Source organism: Eucyclogobius newberryi, unplaced genomic scaffold (genome assembly GCF_026437365.1).
Source record: "Eucyclogobius newberryi isolate DKJ021-1_F unplaced genomic scaffold, fEucNew1.0.hap1 SCAF_1, whole genome shotgun sequence".
Taxonomy (NCBI): Eukaryota; Metazoa; Chordata; class Actinopteri; order Gobiiformes; family Gobiidae; genus Eucyclogobius; species Eucyclogobius newberryi.
Genome location: NW_027315723.1, coordinates 16452908 through 16475692, shown reverse-complemented (window position 1 = coordinate 16475692; position 22785 = coordinate 16452908). Strand labels below are relative to the sequence as shown.

Below are 22785 nucleotides of genomic sequence, written 5' to 3'. Positions count from 1 at the left end.
CTACCGTTTTAACCGGGGCCGGCGGGTCGCGGGGGTAGCAGTCTGAGCAGGGACTCCCAGACTTCCTTCTCCCCAGACATGTTCTCCAACTCCTCCGGGGGGATCCCGAGGCGTTCCCAGGCCAGCCGAGAGACATAGTCCCTCCAGCGTGTCGTGGGTCTTCCCCGGGGCCTCTTCCCGGTGGGACATGCCCGGAACACCTCCCCAGGGAGGCGACCAGGAGGCATCCGGAACAGATGCCCGAGCCACCTCTGCTGGCTCCTCTCGAAGTTGGGGAGCACCGGCTCTACTCCGAGCTCCCCCCGTGTAGCCAAGCTCCTCACCCTATCTCTAAGGGAGCGCCCAGCCACACGGCGGAGGAAACTCATTTTGACCGCTTGTATCCGCGATCTTGTTCTTTCGGTCATTACCCAAAGCTCATGACCATAGGTGAGGGCAGAACGTAGACCGACCGGTAAATCGAGAGCTTTGCCTTTCGACTCAGCTCCTTCTTTACCACAACAGTCCAATGCAGCGACTGCATCACTGCGGCGCTGCACCGATCCTTCTCTCACTCGTGAACAAGACCCCGAGATACTTGAACTCCTCCACTTGGGGCAAGGACTCCCCACCCACCTGGAGAGGGCAAGCCACCTTATTCCGGTCGAGAACCATGGCCTTGGATTTGAGGTCCGGGTTTGATGGAGCCATCAGGACAACATCGTCTGCAAACAGCAGAGATGAGATCCTGTGGTCCCCAAACCGGACACCCTCCAACCCTTGACTGCGCCTAGAAATTCTGTCCATAAAAACTATGAACAGAACCGGTGACAAAGGGCAGCCCTGGCGGAGTCCAACATGCACTGGGAACAGGTCTGACTTACGGCCGGCAATGCGAACACAGCTCCTGCTCCGGTCATACAGTGACCGGACAGCCCTGAGCAAAGGGCCCCGGACCCCGTACTCCCGGAGCACCCCCCAAAGGACACCCCGAGGTACACAGTCGAAAGCCTTCTCCAGATCCACAAAGCACATGTGGACAGGTTGGGCAAATTCCCATGAACCCTCGAGCGTCCGATGTAGAGTATAGAGCTGGTCCAGTGTTCCACGACCAGGACGAAAACCACTCTGCTCCTCCTGAATCCGAGGTTCGACTATCGGTCGGATTCTCCTCTTCAGTACCCTGGAATAGACCTTACCGGGGAGGCTGAGGAGTGTGATCCCTCTGTAGTTGGAACACACCCTCCGGTCCCCCTTCTTGAACAGAGGGACCACCACCCCGGTCTGCCAGTCCAGAGGCACGGTCCCCGACCACCACGCAATGTTGCAGAGACGTGTCAGCCAAGACAGTCCTACAACATCCAGATACTTTAGGTACTCAGGGTGGATCTCATCCACCCCTGGAGCCCTGCCACCGAGGAGTTTGCGAACAACCCCAGTGACTTCAGCTTGGGTGATGGACGAGCCAGCCTCTGAGTCCCCGGTCTCTGCTTCCTCTTCGGAAGACGTGACTGAGGGATTAAGGAGGTCCACAAAGTATTCCTTCCACCGTCCAACAACATCCCCAGTCGAGGTCAGCAGGTCTCCACCCGCATTGTAAACGGTGTTGGTGAAGCATTGCTTCCCCCTCCTGAGGCGCCGGACGGTTTGCCAGAATTTCTTTGGTGCCGACCGATAGTCCTCCTCCATGGTCTCCCCGAACTCCTCCCAGGCCTGGGTTTTTGCCTCAGCGACAGCACGAGCTGCGGCTCGCTTGGCCTGCCTATACCTGTCAATGACCTTAGGAGACCCACAAGCCAGAGTGGCCTGATAGGCCTCATTCTTCAGTCTGACGACATCCCTTACTTCCGGTGTCCACCACCGGGTTCGGGGGTTGCCGCCACGACAGGCACCGGAGACCTTGCGACCACAGCTCTGAGCAGCCGCATCAACAATGGAGGCGGAGAACATGGTCCACTCGGACTCAATGTCCCCAGCCTCCCCCGGGATATGGGAGAAGCTCTCCCGGAGGTGCAAGTTGAATACCCTACTGACAGAGGTCTCCGCAAGACGTTCCCAAAAGACACTCACAATGCGCTTGGGTCTGCCAAGTCTGTCCGGCTTCCTCCTCCGCCAGCGGATCCAACTCACCACCAGGTGGTGATCGGTTGACAACTCTGCCCCTCTTTTCACCCGAGTGTCCAAGACACGTGGCTGGAGGTCAGATGACACGACAACAAAGTCGATCATTGACCTCCGGCCTAGGGTGTCCTGGTGCCATGTGCACTGATGGACACCCTTGTGCTTGAACATGGTGTTCGTTATGGACAATCCGTGGCTTGCACAGAAGTCCAATAAATGAACACCGCTCGGGTTCAGATCGGGGAAGCCGTTCTTCCCGATCACCCCTCTCCAGGTGTCACGGTCGTTGCCCACGTGGGCGTTGAAGTCCCCCAGCAGAACAACGGAGTCCCCAGTCGGTGCACTGTCCAGTACCCCTCCCAAGGACTCCAAGAAGGCCGGGTACTCTGCACTGCTGTTCGGCCCGTAGGTCGACACAACAGTGAGAGACCTGTCCCTCACCCGAAGGCAAAGGGACGCGACCCTCTCGCCCACCGGGGTGAACTCCAACATATGGCGGCTGAGCTGAGGGGATATAAGCAAGCCCACACCAGCCCACCGCCTCTCCCCGCGGGCAGCACCAGAGAAGTGGAGCGTCCAGCCCCTCTCGAGGAGATGGGTTCCAGAGCCCAAACTGTGCGTGGAGGCCGACTATATCTAGTCGATACCACTCAACCTCCCGCACCAGCTCAGGCTCTTTCCCCCCCAGCGAGGTGACATTCCATGTCCGCAGAGTTAGTCTCTGTGTCCGGAGATCTGGTCTTCGAGGCCCCTGCCGTCGACTGCCGCCCAGATCTCTCTGCACCGGCCCCTTATGGATCCTCCTGCGGGTGGTGGGTCCACGGGAGGGTGGCCCCACGTCGCTCTTTTGGGCTGTGCCCGGCTGGGCCCCGTGGGGAAAGACCCAGCCACCAGGTGCTCGCCATCGAGCACCCACCCCAGGCCTGGCTCCAGCATGGGGACCCGGTGATCCGGGCGACGTAACTGGCCTTGTTCTTGAACTCATCATAAAGGGCTTCTGAACCGATCTTTTTCTGACCTGTCACCTAGGACCTGTTTGCCTTGGGAGACCCTACCAGGGGCTTGAAGCCCCCGACAACATAGCTCCTGGGATCAATCAGGCGCTCAAACCCCTCCACCACGTTAAGGTGTCAGTTCAAGGAGGAGTCATGATATTATATATATATTATATATTAAATATATAATAGAGTATATGTATCATTATCGAGCACACCCCTAACTCCATTACATTTATGACAAAGCAATAATGTCTCCATGGAAACAACCACGTGGCTGAGCTTCCAAAAGAAAAAATACATAGTGCTCCAGTTAAAATATACCTGTATTGATAGTATATATATATATATATATATATATATATATATATATATATATATATATATATATATATATATATATATATGACTTAAAAAAAACTTATTTTCATCCCATAATTTTAGCAATAATAATTCAAGCCTCTTGGGAGAAAAATGCCTTGTTATTTATTTTCCACTACGATCGCTTACTGTCGCCATTGTACGCTCCATAATAGCGATGACATAATCTGATGAACTGACATCTTTCCATGGCTCATCACGGTGGCTCTTCTTTGTGCACTTCTCATGAAAAAGTGTCTATTATTTATGCAAAGCATGGTTCGAATACAAATGAGGCAGAGGGAGAGGGCGGTGCCAAGAACAAAAACACAGTTCTGAGATGAAAGAGAAGAAGCTGCAGCAGAGTCATTAGAATTATAATGTATAATTTAAAAGGACAGCTATGAACTGGTATTTTCATTGACTAAAGCTTTACACTAAAATAAACTAGGGCTACACCGGGATTTACCAAAGACTTAACCAGGACTAAGGCGGAACTAAACTAGTGCTATTGACCAGGACTAAATGAGAGCAAAACAAGGATTAGATTGAATTTGGGCTAGCTAGACCAAGGATTTAATCCGAACTAAACCAGATTAAGGCAGGAAACGACAGGGCTAATTTAGGACTAAATCAGGACCAAACCAGGACTTTGGCAGGTCTATACTAGTGCTAGACCAAGACTAGACCAGGACTAAACCAGGATAAAGGCAGAGCTAAACTATTGCTAGACAGGGATTAAAAAACGACACGATTAAATTTGGGCTAGAGCAGGAGGGCCTAAATCTTATGTAAACCGGGGATGACTCATAGGTTCTAGGACTAAACTAGTATTCTACTAAATCTGGTCAATTGCAAATAGTAAAGAAGGACTCAGAACAAACTAGGAAAAACCCGGACCAAAGAGGACAAAAGTTTGACTAAACTATAGTTGAATCGAACACAAAATTCAAACAATTTTGGACAAAAAGGGTGCAATAAATCACAATAAAAAAAAATAAAAAATGTATTTTATAATGAATATTTTAGGTCTAAGGATTAAGATAGCGGCTTTAGAACTAAACCACAATTTAGGACCAAGAACAATGCAAGGTGTAATTCAGGACTAAATCAAGACTAAATTGAATCTTTGAGGATCCCTGTGCATTTTGGAAACCCCGCCTCAGGATTCCCCTCTTAAAAAAAACATTGAATTTGCCTGCGCTGCATTTCTGCCTTTCTTTTTGACTTTGCTCTAGTCTGTTTCTCAGCAGCTGCATTAAAACGGTTTCTGTCGACTCTCATTCACGTCTCCAAAGAACATTTTGTCATAACCTTTGAATCCACGCTGGGGAGTGTCAAAATATCCTGCCTACAATATTTGGGAAATGCTTGCTTCCGCTTCATGTAGCAAAATTGAATGAATGTGTGAAAAAGTGAACGGATAAATTGTAATGTTTTCGAGTAGAAATGTTGGGTTGTTTACAATACTCTAAGCTCTAAGGTTCAGACCAGGACTATACCAGGACATAGCTGGATATTTTCCAGTACTAAATGGACACTACCCCAACCTAGGGATAAAAGCAAGACTAAACCTGAATTAACTCAGTACTAAACCTCTACTAAACTATGTCGAAAATAGGATTATACCATGGCTATGAGGAGGAAAATAGGAATTGACTAAGCCACTTTAAAACTAGGTCTTAAAAGCTTGAATGAGTAAAATTTGTAATTTAATTTTTTGTTTGTCCCCCCATATATTATATTGTAAAAGAAGCAGTGTAATATATCACAAACCTGGAAAAAAGAGCCTGATGTGTAAATACTTTTTGTGATGTTGGCTGTATGATACTGTTCCATTTCTAAATTAGGATTAGTGCTTTTAGTGCAGTTCTAATCAAGGAATATAGCTTTTTCCAGGACCATCCAGAACCAGAACAAAATATGACTGCTGGCATTATGTTTACAGTTCTGCCTCTCGTGTGTGGAAGTGAAAATTAACAAAATGCCTATCACAAAAAATGATGAGAAGTGCAAAGAAAGTGTTTCTGGCTGTACATATATACTGTATGCATGTATAATATTTGGTACAGGGCAAAACCAGGACTAGATTTGGACTAAATCTAGATCAAATAAAATCTACATGTGGATTTGATCAAGATTTAAGAAACTGGACTAAATCAATTTTACCTGGAGGGAACTAGGACTAAGGACTTGATCTAAACTTGGATTCAATAAAGACTAAATCGTGTCTAATCCAGTACAAAAATTATGGCTAAACAAGAATAAAACCCAGACCAAACGAGGAGCATTAGACATTAGACTCTTCTCATATTTGATTTGTCTAAGATAGATTTTACTCTCCCTTGGATGTAAATCTGGTGTTTTTGCCAGTGTTATTGATCTGTTTTGTATTGATGATGAGTCCATGGCCACTGCACTTCATCTCCTGATTGTGTGTTTGTTTCTGCAGGTGATTTATGCGCTCAACACCAAGAATGACGAGCATGAAGAGGAAATCGAGTCACTCAGAGAAGCCCACGAAGATGAGGTACATATATTCATATGTTTACAAATCAAAGTAGGTTTATAGAAGCAGAAATTGAATGTGTCAAATCCAATAATAACAGGAATGTATGCATTGTGTATTTTTATGGGGCATAAACCCACAAATGTTGCATTCATAGTGTAAACTCGATTCATATTTAGGTACTACTATTGTATCTCTATGAAGTATTTTTCTGTCTTAAAGCTGCTAAATCTGTAGTTTAAACCTGTACAAACATATTCTGAAATGCATGGGATTCTTGGATTAGTTTAGCAGTTCTTATTTCAGCCAATTTCTCAGATCCAAGCTACTGCTTGGTTATATATTCTCCGTACAAAATAAACCACAGCACATTAGAAGTTGAAGCTCTTTTCATTGCTGTATACACTGGATATAAATATTAAATGGGCCGCTCTGTCTGAAAATAGTCCATAACTGAGACAGAGAGCGGAGTCTAAAAGCTCCTCATGTAAAAGCCTGCTCTACAGTTCAACTTAATATGAAAATATTTCTTCATCAATCTGTAAAAAAAATAAACAGAGTAATCAGTCAGGATTTTCCAGTCAAAAGCAATGACATCTGAACATCTCCATGGAGAAAGTTGCATAGTGCACCTTTACAATATGGTTGCCATAATTTCGATCTGATTTAGCTATTTATTTGCAACAAATTTATTCCTATGGTGTTTTCACACTAACACTAGTTAGGTGGACTGCTTTAAACATGTGGTCACGGAGCAAACCTGTCACAATCTAGTGCAGGGTGAGTGTGGTGTGAAAGTAGCTGTCCACAGGATGACGTACTTTCACTGCGAGAAAAAGCACTTGGATTGGGACCAAAAAAGAGCTTGGATCATATGTAATGTTATTTGTATAAATGGTCGCTGCAGAACTGCTGATTGCAGCCTGTGTTTGACGATGTAAATTGGATCAATAGTCTTGCGCATATCCACGTTGCTCTTTTCTTTTGCCTGAAAGTGCGGTGATCAGCTGATGCCTCTCACATTGGTCATGGGGCAGTGTTTTGGTTGAATGAGCGGTGCATGTGAACAGGTCCGACCCAAAAAGTACTAACAACTAAATCGAGTGCGCACTTGGACCACTCGAGGAAACACTCTAACATGTTTGAAAACACCCTAAGATGGTACTTAGTATATTTGTGTTTGTGTACTTCAGGTGCAGCACATAGTGACGGAGACACGGGATAAGATCATGCAGTACAAGAGTAAAATGGTGGATGAGGCGGATCTGAGGAGGAGGCTAGCGAGTCTAGAAGAATCTGTGGAACTTCACGAACACATGAAGAGACAGGTGCAAACTACTCAACAGTTTTGGTTTTACTTCAATTCAAAACACAGTATTTTAGTTAAAGGCTCACTGTCACTCATAAACAAAGAGCAATAAACCATGGTAAAAGCCTGAACATTTTGGCAGTAGTAGCTCAGAAAGTTTGCCAGGATTGTGGAAGGAATTGTGTGATTGATTGGCTGGTGACACAGAATGGTTGCCATGCTTCTGATAGTCTGCCCCAGGGCATTGTGTCAACAAATTCCACTGCCCAGACTTGGCAAGGACTGAGTCATTACTAAACCGGATTTAAAGAAGACATATTACATATTATAACTTAACTTGTTTGACCTGAGGATCTCTAGGGGTTATTCCTCCTGAAATTTAAATTAAAAACATCTATGGACCATTATTCTATATTTTGAACGTTTCATCTGGTTTCATCTCATCAGTGAAAAAAACTGTAAAAAAAAACAAGTCAACTGACTTCCAGTTTGAAAACTGCAGTGTTGATTTCCATTTGCCGCTTTACCGTAAATGCCAAGTGGCGCTCTATGCCGAACCAGACCTACGGCCCTGAGCTGCAGACCTTATGGATTTTTTTATTTGTGCTCAAAAAAGTGTATGCAACACTGATAAATCCTATGGAGAAGAAATACTCAAACATGCATGAATAACTCTAAATACAATTTCAGACTTGAAAATTAAATCGCATTGTGCTCTACACATAATTTAACAGTAATTATACATATATATATATATATATATATATATATATATATATAAAATATATAACAGCCAGTTACTGACTACAATGTTGCTGATGCTTAAGGGTCCCAGTTTAAAATCAATTTTGAATAATTTGTCTCCTTTAAATTAGGATTAATCCTGTGTTTGTCTGTGACCGAGGAGTGAAGGAATAATACACCAAATTGTCAAGTGGATCAGAGTAGAGCTGTATAACCTGAATATAATTTGATTTGATATTGAAACTACTAATCCTAAATTGTCTTTTAACCATTTCCTTATTGGTTGTAAACATTCCATTCCATTTGTATTACAATTTGTATATATTTTTTGCTTTGTTATGTATTATTGATACCACTTCCTCTACATTTCACTCCATTCTTTTGAGCCCCATCTCTAAAAAGTCATGCTTACTTTCTCTCCGGTGCATTCATGCCCCTAGAAATCTGCGATGTCGGTCTGTGTGGCGGTGCTAACGTGCTATCGTGTTGCATTCAGGCGCTGGCGGAGTTTGAGATGTACCGGCAGCGCATGGAGGATTCCCAGCTTTGCACCGAAGCACAGCACACACAGCGAGTGGTGTCCATGAGTCGAGAGGTGAGTGAGAGAGGAGATGAAAATATAAATATATGTGCGGGGCATGAAAAATTAATATGCTTCGCTTTCTGTTTTAGCCTTAGTCGAGGGGGTGGACTTTGGGGCTCTCTATGAGCGTGACAACAGAGCGGATCTATGCTAACTTTTAGATGTAGGTCTAGAATAGTTGTATTTAATATTTAGCTATTAAAATGCTTTGTGATGAATTCTCTTGTTTATAGATTAGCTATGGTGTTAACCACATAAAACATAGAAAGAAGGAATAACTGTTATTAATTTTAATTCATGATAGCAAGTGGCCTTTTTAGAAAAAAAAGTTGCATTTTTGCAATTCTGTTAGCCTCCTCCTCACATCATAATTTTTTTCAATACCATAAAGGTATTGTTTAATTTACCAAAATTGTTGACTAGGGAAAATATGTGTGTTTTCCTGGAAATATTTAGAGCAACCCACACCAATTTCCAATTGCATGTTGAAGCTAGATCATTTAAATCTTTGTAAACTTACTACTAAAATTTGTGCTGCCTTTATTATTACGATGACTATACGATTAGTAAATCATGCCATAATCCATGTTTTATCATACCACACAGTCATGCTTGATTTTAATCACTTTGTATCATTATGTTCTCTTCTGTTTACACCAAGTCTGTTACTCCTGGTTCCCTTCAAAAAATGGTTTGATATTTAAGAAATGTAAGCTCTTAAGCATTAGCAGACTTTGCAGCAGTCTTTGAATGCCTCACAGGGCTTTGTAGCGTTTATGGTGGTACTTTCAGGTGGAGGAGATGCGTCGGGATTTTGAGGAGAAGCTGCGCTCGTTCAGCCAAGCGCAGGCACAGTTTGAGGCGGACAAACGGCGGGCACTGGAGGAGCTGAGGGTCACGCACCGTCATGAAGTGGAAGAACTCATCAACAAACACCAGAACCAGAGTGCCTCGTCCTCAGAAGACCAGGAGAGACTGGCTGAGCTGCACCGACAGGAGGTGGGACCAACATGGACGCCGTTGTACTGGGGAGTTGTAAAGCTGTGATTTCATAGGTCTACCTGCGCATCTAATGGAATTCCTGCCCCGCAAAAATGGATGTTGTGTTTTACCTCTATTAACAAGATAGATAGCCTAACTAGTTTTGGCTACCCTGTGAAACCTTCGTCAGAAGTGACATGTGATGTTGTTTCTCTGACTGTAGGAGGAAGCTTATGCCACAGCTTATGCCACGCTACAGTGAGACAGCTTCTACAGGACCACATCCATGGATGTGTTTGTCAAAAAGAAACTAGTGAAACTGTTTTTTTAAGACAGAAGGAACCTTTTCCGCAAAAAACGCCCTCTACCCCTTCCCTGCTCTGGAAAGTGTTGGTCAAAGTGCTATGTTTTATCTATATATATATTGTTTCAGTCTAGGGAATTATAATTGGAATGTCACTCTTAACTCCATAAAAGGTTGGACTCATCTACCTTCAGTTTATGAAAAGAACAGTGGTAGTGCAGCTTATAGCCTCTCTGGGATCTGTATCTTCTCTGACATTTGGAGACCAGATCTTGATCTAAGGGATGGGAATCAAAGAGGGACTTAGAATAAACAGTAATTCAAAGATGCATTCAGTACCTGAAGCTTTTGAAAGACAGACCAATGTTTAGGAATTAATTGGTAGCCGGTTGTATTCAGCAAAGTAGATTTGCAAGTCATGTTTTTTTCAAATAATCCCAAGTCCACTAAAATCTTCACTGAGCTCAATAAAGATTTGGCATGTTTTATTTTCATGGAAACCATAGTTTGGAAAGATTTAATATTGTTGAGTACTAATGCATAACTATACTGGAAATACCGGTAACTGTGCAGGAGTTTTTTGCATGTCATTCTCTTGTTTTCCTCATTTTAATTTTGTCTCAGTAAAACACTATGAAGCTATATCTCTTAAGTAAGATGCCATCTAAAACCTACTTACCTGCTTTTCAATTAGCCTGGCCAACATATTTTTCATAATATTCCATACAAATACATTTTGTCTGGTACTGCTTTAAATCAATGGGGGGATGAAAAGATGCAGAGCACTGATATATTATATATATTATATATATAATATATATATTATATATATATATATAATGCACATGTAGATATTTTATTAATAGTGATTTGATCTATACCTTTCAGACTTTCAAGTTTTATCACAAAGAAATGGGAATAAAATGACAAAAAACTATCTAAAAAATCTAGAAACCTTTAGCATATTTGGACCTTAATCTGGTTGTAAATGTATTTTAAAAACCTCTATTTACAATATAAATAATTCTTTGAATAGTTGGACTTATTGAAAAAATATTAGCTGAATAGTCAATTTACTAAAATAGTTCTTGCCTTGATAAGAATATCCCATAACAATCAAAATGCTATACCATATTGTTTTCTACTTCAGGTGGACTCATTGATGGAGCGCGTGGAGGAGCTGTCGAAGGATAAGATTCGTTTGGTGGAAGAGTATGAGGCCAAACTGGGAAAAGCTCAGGAGTACTACGAAAGAGAGCTGGAGGCCATGCGACGAACGCACCAACTCACCACAGAGAACCTGCTGGCCTGGAAAAGGACCGAGGTACTTCTGTGGATGGTAGTTGCTGTCTGCATATGCAATTACTCTCTCAGCCAAAGAAATTGTAAGATATTATTGTGGCACTAGAAACTATTGAAAAATATTGTGCTTCACTTTTTATAGCTCTGTCAAAGGTTTTTGCACAGTTGACTACTTTGCTCAGGATTGTCAGAGCATGCAGTCGCATGGTTCTCAAATGATCTGAATCACAGGACTCGATGCATTCCAATATTTAGTTATTTGTTCTGATTTTGTTGTTGTCCACAGGAGGTACTGCAGGGCTCAGTTTTGGGGCCCTTCCTATTTATCTTGTACATCAATGACTTGGGTGAAAATGTCTCTAATGCTAACATGCATTTTTATGCTGATGACACAGGTATTTACTGCTATGAATCATCTCTTGCTCAGGCCATTGAAACCCTGCAGAAAGCTTTGTAGCTTTCCATCATTCACTTCTTCAGTTAAAACTAGTCCTCAATGCCGAAAACTAGACAAAAGCTAAAGTTGACATCAAATTTTAAGAAGGTGCCTCAGTCTGTTCCAGTAGTGTCCACTCTTGAAAGGAATGTTATAGAAGTGGTTCATGAATACAAATACCTTGGTGTCTTGATTGATGACTTTGTGACGTTTAAACCGCACTTGGAAAAACGTGTTTTTCTTCCCAAAAAAAAGTTTGAAAGTGCCTTGTTACTGCAACTTTTACATTATGTTGATCTTTTTTTATATGAATGCTTCCTCTTCAGATCTTCAAATTATGGACATGGTTCTCTTTCAAAGCATTAATTTTGATGTCTCACTATGGGATAGGATATGCCCCCTTGCATAGTCACAGATGCCTATAGCAATACCCCAGCCTTGAGTTGCTGGCATTGGCAACATCATGACATTGGCACCCCCACTAAAAATACTACAAACGCGACGTTACCCGTCATTCAAATACCTCTTCTCGATTCACTAAACCAAATTACTGCAACTTCTGTGTCTCTGAACTGTTCACAGACAAGAGCTTACATCTTTGCTGCCGAATGTTGGCTGTTATTGACACGGCCTACTGCCTCCTAACAGGACGGAGTTTGGGCTGACAAATGTTTGTGTTTTTTCTTAAGCTAACTGTTACTTTGCCTTGATTGCTACCTTTCCATTTAGTGACCATGGCTACTAATCTTTTTCTCACCACGGAGATAGATCCAGACAGAACCCGAAACAGCACTGGCGGGAACAAGATCCCGAGCAAAGACACACACCAGGTCTGCTCGACGTGTCTTGGGTTGGAACACGACGTGGATTATCCCGGCTCATGCCCTCACTGCTCATGGTTCAAGTTAAGAGTCTCCGCTGCAGAGTGGCCCAACAAGCTAGCCTCTCAGAAAGGGACCCAGTCATCTATGAGCGCGCTGCCGTAGCACATCAGTTTGGAGTGGCCGCTCAGGTGGACTCGTCGCCGTTGAGCCGGAGCTGGATCTCAGCGCTAGATCTTATTCACCATCTCAAAAACAAGCCACTCATCCTGGATTATGAGGATGATAGTTCTTTTGGAGAAGAGTGTCTGGTTTCGGAGGACGACAAAGACTCTTCCTCCTTCATTCAGGGCAACCCGCTGTACGGAGAACAGGCTGAGAAATTTTCAAAGTTAGGGGCCCCTAAGGGCCCCCAAGCAATTTCAGGGGCCCACAAGCGCGCGCGGCATCGCGGCGTCATAAGAACAAGATAAATGTGTTGTATTAAACCTGGTTATTAGCATGTAAAATTATTTAAAGTACTTTTATCTGTTATTTGATATGAAGAGCACAAATACTGAATCATATAAACCAGAGATCATGATCTTTAAAGCTGTTTAATTTAATATAATAATATTTCTTAGATCCAAAATAAATACTGTTTACAGCATTTGACACAAGGAGATTGTGGAATATATGAAATCATGTCCTACAAAATAAACTACTAACATAATATATATTTGCCCCGAAAATTAGACCGGGCATTTCCGAGGACATGTGAACGCAACACGAACGCAGCGGCCAATCAGATGCCCGCTTTTATCGATATTACGTCACGGAGACCGCTCGGCCAATGAGAAGCGAGAAGACGTGCGAATTGGGCATGTCTGTCAAAACGAAACTTAAGCGATGAAAATGCCCCGAATATGGCTAATTACTAGTTAAATCTTGATTTTTTTCGAGGAGGGGCACGGCGGGCCCCCTCCTATTTCAAACCGCGGGCCCGCCGGAGATTCAACTGCTTGCGGGCCCCGGGCCCCCGTCTAATTCGCAGCCTGGAGAACGTTCACTGTCCTCTGTTCGGTCAATGTGCACCGCTGCCATTGATTCCCCCCTCCCTTCACATTTAGGGAACACCGCATATTGCTGACACTCATGCTACTCAGAAAGTAACTTTAAATCAGTTGAATGCATTAGAGGCAGCATCAATAAGGCTGAGCAAAATAATATGTCTGTTTGCCGTAACCCGACCGACCTGGTATGAAACTAGCCGACTGAAAAAAGTTATCTGTATTTTTTTTTAAAAACAAAATCTTTTATTTTTCTATTATTTCGCCGACTAACCGATCGGTCTTTCCTAAATCGCCGTGAAGAATATTTTTATCATGCTGGTAAACCTATATTTCATCCCAAAGGACTGATAACGCACTGCGCAACGAATGTGCGACATCATATTCGGTGCTGCACATGCTTCTGTAACAAAACAACGCGATTGACGGAAGTTACATTTATTTTACAAGTTGGTTTGCCTCTGTAGGCGCCACTGATGTGTCCATAGTACATGTCACGCTCTATCACGGTGTGACTTGATTTAAATTTGACTGACGCAATGCATTCTGGGATTGAAACACGGCCAGCAGCGTCATCACAACAAACATGGCGGCGCCCGTGTCACCCGCATGTCCCCCCCTTCGCTACCAAAATAAAAGATAACGGCGTACAAAAAGTCGATTGAAATATTTTAAAATTGTGAGATTTAGTCTCTCGATCGGGTTGATCGAGACGTTTTCCATCATTGACTGTTGAAGCCTGACCCCTGGACTGTTGAAGCCTGACCCCTGGACTGTTGAAGCCTGACCCCTGGACTGTTGAAGCCTGACCCCTGGACTGTTGAAGCCTGACCCCTGGACTGTTGAAGCCTGACCCCTGGACTGTTGAAGCCTGACCCCTGACGGTCACCCCGAGTCAAAAAATGGCAAATTTTTTTTGTTGTTTTTTTTTGTTTTTGCCTTCAAAGTAAAACAAATAAGAATTTGCCTACCGTCCGACCCACTTGAAACATGTTGGGTCGGGTTACAGCAAACAGACAATTTATTTGGGGTAGCCTAACGTGCACATTTTTTCATAATCTTCGTTATTTTCAATGTTGTTTGTTTGTTTGTTGTGTACACTTTTGTTTGTTGTGTACACTTGTGCCCTTGTGGAAATTGTTTTTTTTAATCTGAATGGGACTCTCCTGGTTAAATAGAAAAGAAAAAAAAATAGTAGCAGCAGTAGTCGTATAAATTAGTACAACCAATTATGGAAAAACCGATCATCTTATTTGCGTCAGAGAGGATTCTGATAACATTAAACTTGAAACCGCGGATAGTCACAGATTTTGGAATCCGACCCGATCACTCAAAATTAAATTGAGTCGACTGGAAGGTATAAGATTCATCAGCATAAATGTGTTGATTTACACCACAAAAAATATATTTCCACCTGTTTCACCGTTTTATAAAGGGCCATTAAATATAGTAGTAGCAGTGGATTTTTTAAGTTGTGGTTTTACTTCAATGATTCCTGTAATAAACAATAAAATGGGAGAGTAGTCATTTTTCTCTGTAACTTTGGGACAATGGCCAGGTCTCTGTCCACAGCTTATATCCTTTTACAACTCCAAAAATATCCACAGATTTGTGGCTCAAGCACTACACTGAGAATATATTATACCCAGTGTTTTGTTATGCAACGGTGTACAAAAGGTTGGCAGCATCACCCGTCATCTAAACGCTGTTATGAAAAAAACTGAACTAAATCTGCTTCTAGTCTAACCACTTTAACGCCATTCCTGAGCTTGTGGAGTTTTGCATGTAAAACGATTATCTATTCTGAATTCCAAGGTTCAGCTCGTAATCTCTCTTGAGTGAATTGTGCATGTTCATGTTCTCTGGGAAGATATACAGTAGTATGAATTTTCTCATTAACATATAACATAGGAACATTTCTAGATGGGATCCCAAACTTTTCAGACCAAGACCTTCAAAATATCTATTAAAACGACCCAGAAACCCCAATGTGAACTATTTTTCCATAATAAATTGTTGAACCTTTTTGGGGATTATGGTTTGATCTTGACATTAATTCCAGCCAAACACAAATAGGTGAAAGAAGACGACTTCTACAAATTGTTACAGTATCCATTAAATAGTATGAAAATGCCCTCACATTTTGAACTTGTTATGATTTTGATTAAATTGCCATTATAAACTTTTGTGTTGTTGCATGTTGTGTGATTTTAGGTGGAGTTACGTAAGGAGTTCCAGGCACAGGAGGCGGCCCTGCAGAGGTCCCTGTCCAAACTGCGGAGTGAGCTGCAGAAAGCCCAAGAGGAGGCCAGAGAAAACCGAGATAAAACCAACAGGCTGCAGACGTCACTGGCCAACGCGGAGGGAACCATCAAGGTACGGCTCTAAATGTGTGAAATTATATGCATTTACATATACATTTTAACTGTCTCAACTTCTCTTAAAATAAACATAACCTAAAGTGGCTTTCAATCCTACCATGCGACAATTTTTATGTCCTGCGAAAAACCTAATGTCTTTGATGAGCCTTTACGCTACAAAAGCCGCTTGCATGCGCCTTGTTAGTGGTCAGTGACGTTTAAGCTGCTAAAGTCACAGTTTGCTTCTCCTCTCAGAAAAATCAGCAGCCCCACCCCTATAGTGACACTAGGTGGTGGATGCATGCATATTTAAAAACCTTTTTATCATGAAACGAGTTTACCCCCGAATTTATTTTAAGCAGACCATGCATATTGTGCAGAGGGCAGGGGAGTGAATTCAGAAAATAGTTCCGTAGTGGATTTACAGAAAGTTAAAACCTGAATTAAAAAAAAATTTAAATATTTTTTTTTTAAAAAGGTAAAAAAAAAGGTTTTGGCTAATACTAAGCCAATTTACAATAAACTAAAATATAATATAAGTAATTTATACAGTAAATGGTGCAGGCATATTAAAATGTTTCAACCGGCACCAAGATAGGATTTTTTTGGCCATATTGCCCAGTCCTACTTAAACCTTTAACATTCTTTCTTTCTTTGCAAACTAACTAATTTCTGCTGTCAACTTGTATTGATTCATCAACCATTTACCAATCCACCAGTAAGTTGCTCACCTAAAATGCAAAATGGAATAAATAAAATTCTTATCGAGGACAAAGGCAAAGTGTGAATGCATAATGTTCAATTTGAAAGACATTTGTTTCTGTCTCCATCCATCCATTTTCTACCGCTTGTTCCCTTTCGGGGTCGCGGGTGACTGGAGCCTATCCCAGTGACTTCGGGCCTTAGGCGGGGTACACCCTGGACAGTGGCCAACTTGTCGCAGGGCTAGCGATTGTTTCTGTCTGCAATGTTTAAACTGTTTATATTTTGTTTTGTTAGAATCTCCACAAACAGCTGGAGGAGGCCATTCAGGATGGGGAGATCTGGGTGATGCAGCTCAAAGACACAGAGTACGAGCTTGAAGTGAGCCGAGAGAGAGTACAGCAACAGGCCACAGAAATACTACACAAAGCAGGTACTACTACTACTACTACTACTACTACTACTACTACTACTACTACTACTACTACTACTACTACTACCACCACCACCACAAAATTTTGCTAACATTCTCTGACTACAGTTTCTCTTACCATGACCAATAAAATAGTCGCATACACTTTATTGAACTGCAACCATTCTTTATTTGAGGAATAATATTCTAGATGTTTAGACCCATCAACTTTTCAAACTTTTGTATAGCTTATCTTGTGCCTTTGAGAGTCTCTAAAACTAAGATTATTGTTTAACAAATTTGCATTTACTCACAGTTTTTCCCAATAGTTGCAATCGTACATTGATATTGTCAATATGTATGTTTTGCCCAAGGACACAAAAGAAGTATGCAATCTCTGTATCAGGTTAGATGGAAGATGATTGTTATAACATTTGAGTCTTTTTTTTCTCCTGTTTAGGTCAGATTGGGTCGCTGCAAGCCACACAGATGTCCCATGAAGCCACGATCCGAAACCTGGACCTGGAGCAGAGCCGCCTGAAGGACAAAATCCGAAACCTGGAGGGGGAGAGAGAGGCGCTGCTCAACCAGAGCCAAGCGGCCAGCGAGCAGCACAAGCAACAAGTGCACAAGCTTGAACAGGTCAGGGGTCTCATTTATAAAGCCCGGTATGCACAAAACGAAGTCCAAAATGTGCGTACACATTTTTTTATAAATAACCCTAAAACCACAGTTAGACGCCTGTACATTTAAAGACAAATGCCCCGGACGCGCGTTCTCAACACCCCGGACTCATGTCTGTAAAATACACTCGGCAGCAGACGTACGTCCGAGTGGTCCTGCGCACATGCGCAGTGGAGGAGTTGTGGTGTGTTGCTTTTCTCTTGGTGTAAATGGAGTTTAATGGCGGACCATGGCTTCGGTTTATTAACTTTATAAAGTCCAAAAGCGGAGGCGATGGGCTCCAGGGCCCGTCTGGGACTTATATACTTCAGAGCTGAGCAGAGTTTAGTCAATATCATTATTTGCTCCAAGAGCTGCGTCTAAAGATTTTTTTTTTTATCTTGCGGTGTTTGTTTTGGGTCTTTTTCCGGGTCGTGCGTAGCACGTCATCTCTGATTGGCTGCTGCGGCGCATCTTCCGCAGAAAGTTGAACAAAGCTGAACATGTCGCGCCGGCCGCTTTGGGCGCTTTGGGCGCCTCATACGCGCGCCCAACGCGCCGAGAGCGTACGAAAACGCACGAATCGCACCGCAAAAACGAAGAAATCGCGCCGCAGGAAACGCAGGACGGACTCGACGTGCATTTACATAGACTTTGAATGTATACTGGACGCTTCATCTATATGCTGCCTCGATGTGTTACCCACCAGATTTCTAAAGTCTGTGCTGAACAGTTTGTTAGCACCATTCACTCACACAGTTAACATGTCGCTTCAATATGGAAAATTCCCAATGTCTTTGAAAACTGCGGTCATAAAGCCACTCCTAAAGAAGAGCAGTCTTGATGCCGCAGTACTGAGTCATTACCGGCCCATCTCTAATCTGCCATTTTGGGGCAAAGTCCTTGAAAAGGTTGTTTACCAACAGCTCACAGATTTCCTCTTAATAAACAACTCATTTGATGTTTTTCAGTCAGGTTTTAGACCTCATCACAGCACTGAGACTGCTCTTGTCAAGGTGACAAATGACATCCGCCTGAACACTGACACGGGCAAAGCCTCAGTCTTAATTATGTTGGATCTGAGTGCTGCTTTTGACACTGTCGATCATGGGATCCTCTTACAGAGACTAGAGGACTGGGTGGGCATCACTGGCACTCCCCTAAATTGGTTAAGGTCCTATCTGGAAGACAGGAAGTACTTTGCTGAAATTGGTAACTGTGTCTCAGACCACATGCCCCTGACCTGTGGGGTGCCCCAAGGGTCAATCCTGGGTCCCCTTCTGTTCAACCTCTACATGCTGCCGTTAGGTCAGTTGATACGCAGTGAAAATGTGTCCTATCACAATTATGCAGACGACACTCAGATCTATGTTTCACTGTCGGCAGGTGAATATGGACCAGTGGATTCTCTCTGTCACTGCATCCAACAGATCAGTGTGTGGATGCAAAACAACTTTCTCCAGCTGAACACAAGACAAGACTGAAATCATCATCTTTGGCTCACAGAAACAAAGTGTTAGCGGTCACCTCCAGAGTCTCGCTCTAAAACATACCAAGTTAGAAATCTGGGGGTAATAATTGACTCAGACTTTAACAGCCACATCAAATCAATAACATCAGCAGCTTTTTACCATCTAAAAAACATTGCCAAAATCAAAAATATAGTATCCAGACCAGATTTGGAGAGACTTATCCATGTGTTTGTCTCCAGTAGATTAGACTACTGTAACGGCCTGCTCACTGGTCTCTCCAAACGAGCTGTAAAACAGCTGCAGTTCATCCAGAACGCTGCTGCTCGGGTCCTGACCAGAACCAGGAAGTACCATCACATTAGTCCTGTTCTCAGGTCTCTGCACTGGCTCCTGTGGCTCAGAGAATAGACTTTAAAGCAGCTCTGCTTGTGTACAAGTCTCTCCATGGCCTAGCACCAAAGTACATCTCGGACATGTTAGTGCCATATGAACCATCTCGGACTCTGAGGACCTCAGGGACCGGCCTCCTGCTGGTGCCAGAGTCAGGACTAAACATGGATCGGCCTCCTGCTGGTGCCAGAGTCAGGACTAAACATGGACCGGCCTCCTGCTGGTGCCAGAGTCAGGACTAAACATGGACCGGCCTCCTGCTGGTGCCAGAGTCAGGACTAAACATGGACCGGCCTCCTGCTGGTGCCAGAGTCAGGACTAAACATGGATCGGCCTCCTGCTGGTGCCAGAGTCAGGACTAAACATGGACCGGCCTCCTGCTGGTGCCAGAGTCTGGACTAAACATGGACCGGCCTCCTGCTGGTGCCAGAGTCAGGACTAAACATGGACAGGCCTCCTGCTGGTGCCAGAGTCAGGACTAAACATGGATCGGCCTCCTGCTGGTGCCAGAGTCAGGACTAAACATGGACCGGCCTCCTGCTGGTGCCAGAGTCAGGGCTAAACATGGATCGGCCTCCTGCTGGTGCCAGAGTCAGGGCTAAACATGGATCGGCCTCCAGCTGGTGCCAGAGTCAGGGCTAAACATGGATCGGCCTCCTGCTGGTGCCAGAGTCAGGACTAAACATGGACCGGCCTCCTGCTGGTGCCAGAGTCAGGACTAAACATGGATCGGCCTCCTGCTGGTGCCAGAGTCAGGACTAAACATGGACCGGCCTCCTGCTGGTGCCAGAGTCAGGACTAAACATGGACCGGCCTCCTGCTGGTGCCAGAGTCTGGACTAAACATGGACCGGCCTCCTGCTGGTGCCAGAGTCAGGACTAAACATGGACAGGCCTCCTGCTGGTGCCAGAGTCAGGACTAAACATGGACCGGCCTCCTGCTGGTGCCAGAGTCAGGACTAAACATGGACCGGCCTCCTGCTGGTGCCAGAGTCAGGGCTAAACATGGATCGGCCTCCTGCTGGTGCCAGAGTCAGGACTAAACATGGATCGGCCTCCTGCTGGTGCCAGAGTCAGGGCTAAACATGGATCGGCCTCCTGCTGGTGCCAGAGTCAGGACTAAACATGGACCGGCCTCCTGCTGGTGCCAGAGTCAGGACTAAACATGGATCGGCCTCCTGCTGGTGCCAGAGTCAGGACTAAACATGGGGAATCTGCGTTTCAGTTTTATGCAGCTAAAATCTGGAACATTCTTCCAGAAGATGTGAGACAGGCTTCTACTAAATACAGTTGTGTTTAGCTGTGCATATGACTGAAAGGATTTTCTTTGCACTCTTCTCTTTTATTTCCTAAACTGTTTTGTGATTTCTGTAATTTCTTTGTGATTTGAATGCTTTTTTCCCCCTGTTGTGTGAACCACTTTGAATTGCCATGTGTATGAAATGTGCTCTTCAAATACTTTCCTTGCCTTGCTTTTCCATTGACCATCAAATTGTGCGTTGGTCCCGAGTTTTTGTTTTAATAGATGAGCCTTGTGAAGGTTTCTGTTTAAAAACTCCTTTGCGGGCCTCCACTTCACCGATTAGCGCCTCCATCTCAGAGAATTTCCTTTTTCTGCCTTTCTTGTCCGTCTGTAGCACCGTGCCTTTCCCTAATGAATATGTTAATTTGGTGATTTGCATAGCCCTTTATGGTATATTAGGCCACATTCAGGGTGGAAACTCCTGAGGAAGTGGCGCAGCACAGTAAGTAAGGTGGGTTGGGATTTAGGAAGAGGGAAGTTCGTACAGATGGGCCGCGCAGGTTTTTATAAATCGTCTTTTCGTTTTGTTGTTTTGACATTTTTACGTTGTTTGCATGCTTTCAAGTACAATTTGACACACTCTTTTATAAATGAGGCCCCAGGACATTTGGAAACCATTGGCCAATAAGCTCTGATATATATCCTGTCTTCTGGCATTTTATATTTATTTTTGTTTTCCCAGTCTCTCCGGGAGGAGCATCAGGGCCACGAGAAGGAGCTGACACGGCTGAGAGCACATTTTGAGGATGAGACACGCAGATTCAAGGACGCCCAGGTGAGGGCACTGGAGGATCTAGAGGAGAAGCACCGCAGACTGAGGGAGGACGCGCAGCAAGAGAAGGAGGATGAGAAACAACTGCTCATCAAGGTGTGGATAAAGTTACTCTATCACTTTATTATTACTCATACCTTAAAGTCCCTGTAACATTGTTGTTATAGTAAAATCCTGGTTGCAAAATTGACCACGGCTTGTTGCTCGCATCGCACTATACATTTATTTTCTAGAGGTTGGCAGATTACCAAAATTGCGTTAATATTGCTTGTTCGCGGGTTGACTGTAGATATTTGTAATATCTTGTAATATGACTTCCTTATCTTGAATTATTGAACAGTGAATTATGAAAAATATTGATTTCAGACACCATCACAGTTAACTGCGATTAATCACTTTTTTTTCTTATTGCGTATGTTTGTCCATTCAGCTTGACAGGCATATGAATAAATGCAATGATGCTGTATATAATTTTATTCAGGTTATGTTTTAGGTTTTTTTAGGTGTTGAAATAACACGAGCAGCTGCTACAAAATGCTGCTCTGCCTGTAAATTATACAACCACAGCAGATTATTCACAGTGGAGACTTTAACAGAGGCTCATCTGCTCTGTGTTGCATTTGACTTACTCACTGAACGACTAATTTAATACTAACAGGAGATTGTTCAAACAACAAACCGCGAGACAAAGTCAGGCAGCGAATGTAGAAACTTCTCTTTCATACCATTCTCGAAGACAAGCTGCTTCTCCTGGATTATTAGGACGATGGTTCTTTCGGAGAGGAGTTTCTGGTTTCGGAGGACTTCTCCTCCTGGGGCTGCACAGCCACCGCTCAGTGCTGACCTCCACAACATGTCTAAATGCGCAGCGTAGATGCTGGAAATCCCCTGGCCATAATAATTGTAATAAGAAAATAAAATGTTCACTGACACAACAGGTGCAACGCATTCGGCACTCCACTATGCTCTGCCATTGAGAGCAGGGAGTTGGAGGAAATGCACAGCAGGGCTCAGATTAAGGATTTTCACTTGTATAGCGGTGCTGCTAAACAATCCGTTCATTTTTTCAAAATTGTATAGCAATTTGATAATTTCATAGCAAAACGAGAAAGTGACTAACAATCAATATTTTCCATTGTAACAAGATTATTTATTTCAAATGTGTTTGTAAACATTCTATTTAAAAAAAAAAAAACTCATAACAAATGAACTCTTTAAC

At 43.5% G+C, this 22785-nt stretch overlaps 1 protein-coding gene across 1 annotated transcript in view; it reads left to right on the top strand.

The window, feature by feature from the left end:
* fam184aa (family with sequence similarity 184 member Aa) overlaps positions 1-22785 on the top strand; it is a 59081-nt gene that overhangs the window by 9423 nt on the left and 26873 nt on the right. Inside the window, exons 2-10 of the mRNA XM_072439675.1 lie at positions 5908-5985; positions 7158-7292; positions 8514-8612; positions 9393-9599; positions 11036-11209; positions 15708-15869; positions 16853-16988; positions 17428-17609; positions 21477-21662. Of these exons, the coding sequence (XP_072295776.1) occupies positions 5908-5985; positions 7158-7292; positions 8514-8612; positions 9393-9599; positions 11036-11209; positions 15708-15869; positions 16853-16988; positions 17428-17609; positions 21477-21662 (1359 nt within the window). The remainder of the gene's footprint in view (positions 1-5907; positions 5986-7157; positions 7293-8513; positions 8613-9392; positions 9600-11035; positions 11210-15707; positions 15870-16852; positions 16989-17427; positions 17610-21476; positions 21663-22785) is intronic.